The 1811-nt window shown below is 42.9% G+C and overlaps 1 protein-coding gene across 1 annotated transcript in view; it reads right to left on the bottom strand.

The window, feature by feature from the left end:
• Nucleotides 1–943: 943 nt before the first annotated feature.
• The window catches only part of strap (serine/threonine kinase receptor associated protein), a 13102-nt gene continuing 12234 nt past the window's right edge, over nucleotides 944–1811 (bottom strand). The window contains exon 6 of the mRNA XM_015400619.1: nucleotides 944–1582. Within this exon, the coding sequence (XP_015256105.1) occupies nucleotides 1521–1582 (62 nt within the window). The 3' untranslated portion in view covers nucleotides 944–1520. The remainder of the gene's footprint in view (nucleotides 1583–1811) is intronic.

Raw genomic sequence — 1811 nt, 5'->3', positions numbered from 1 at the left:
CAAATTTTTAAGAAAAGTGAATTAGTATGATCTCTGAATCCAACATTATGAATCATTCATAAAGCTTTTTTTCTGTAGCCTAGATATCTCCCTGAGCAGTTTCTTAGCGTTGTCTGCAAATAATGTAAACTTAAATTTTGATATGATAAAGATTGTACAAGTCATGTACCGTCTTCTGAAAAAGAACTCCCCCAGACTGTACGTATTGTTCCCTATAAGACAAAGAGGATTTGACCCAATTCAGCATGCTTAGAGTGAGGGATTGCTGAAGAGTCAATGGAATCAGTGTGTTTCTCTTTAAATAGAAAACATAACTAGATGTGCTCTCTTCAACCTGACATGGGAGCTTGTCTGATTAACCGTTTCTTTCCCAGACAGCACCAACTGTGCAGCTAGTTTACCGTTTCTGATCTCTGCTTCTATAGTCGTTTCGTACCTCCCTTAAACCCTCAATAAGCCTTGGGACATGCTTATCCAGGAAGAGAGAATCTTTAAACCAGAACTCTTTGAACGTTTAATCTGAGTGGATCGTCGGATTGAAGTATTGTGAATTGAAGCTATAGAAATAGAGTTTAATAAAGAGAATTGGTCCTAGCACTGATCCCTGTGGTACTCCACAGGTAACCTTTGATCATGAGGAAGATCTGTCATTAACGTGAACAAACTGAATTCGATCAGATAGATAAGATTTAAACCAGTCTAGAGCTGTCCCTTTAATTCCAATAAAATATTCAAGTCTTTCTAAAAGAATATTATGATCGACTGGATCTATCTAAATCTAAAAATGTCTGATTGCATAGAAGGAAATATGCTCTGCTTTTCAGAATTTATCAAACCCCCTGCAGGAGAGCAGATGGTCAAAGCTTCAACGCAGACGATAAACTGGGAACCTGATTTAACCTGCGATGAATAAAAACACCAAACACCGGGATGTGTGCATTACTTAGAAATAAAACCAAAGTTCATTTATTTCACATTGGACACAAATGAAAAAGCAACATAGAAGATCTCAGCGACACTTTTTCCATTTCCATGTCATCACAAAACAATATTCTTTTATTTGAACCAGTAAAACAGCAGTAAATACTCAAAGTCATCCTGTAGGGAGAAATCAAAGCACAAACAGTGCCACTACCTCTGGTATGAACTGAAAACTAAAGCCTTGGTCCAGCTTCTTAGGAGCCACATTTCAAACCGAAACTGAGCCAAGCATCTCAACATTTGGGGAATTTAAAAGAAGTTGAGGCCTTCAGAACGCGGCTGATCAGACAGAAAGCAGGCAGCGGTGACCTCCACTCACAGCTCTACTGGTTTCCTCTGCAGCCCAAACTGCCCCAAGGACTTTAAAAGAAGGAAAGGGTGAGAGATTATTGGGCGATGACAAACAGAGCAGTCAGGCTGGAACAGCAGTTCCTGCTGGATGGAGACGCTCTGGATGCTGCTCCTCCATGTGGCCTGCTAAAAGACTGCAGCTAGCCTTCAGGCACGCCTCCTCGTCCTCGTTTCTCTTCTCCCCGTCCTCAGGCCTTGATCTCGGGGGTGGTGCTGTACAGCTGCTCTGAGTTCTCCGTTCCCAGGTCCTCTGAAGACACAAGACAGCAAGGCAGGCAGTTAGAGGGGAGGCTCTGCTGACAGACCTTCCAGGTCAAAGGATCGGACTCTGGATGTATGAGAAAGGGCTTCCTGCAGCCATTGAAGGCCCAAATGGCTGAGGCTGTGCAGAGGTAGTAAAGGCTAAGCTAATGCTCCGAGGCTGTGCAGAGGTAGTAAAGGCTAAGCTAATGCTCCGAGGCTGTGCAGAGGTAGTAAAG

The sequence above is a fragment of the Cyprinodon variegatus genome, unplaced genomic scaffold, assembly GCF_000732505.1.
Source record: "Cyprinodon variegatus isolate N-32 unplaced genomic scaffold, C_variegatus-1.0 Scaffold1125, whole genome shotgun sequence".
NCBI lineage: Eukaryota > Metazoa > Chordata > Actinopteri > Cyprinodontiformes > Cyprinodontidae > Cyprinodon > Cyprinodon variegatus.
The sequence above is the reverse complement of the archived record's forward strand: the minus strand, read 5'-3'. Positions and strand labels throughout refer to the sequence as shown.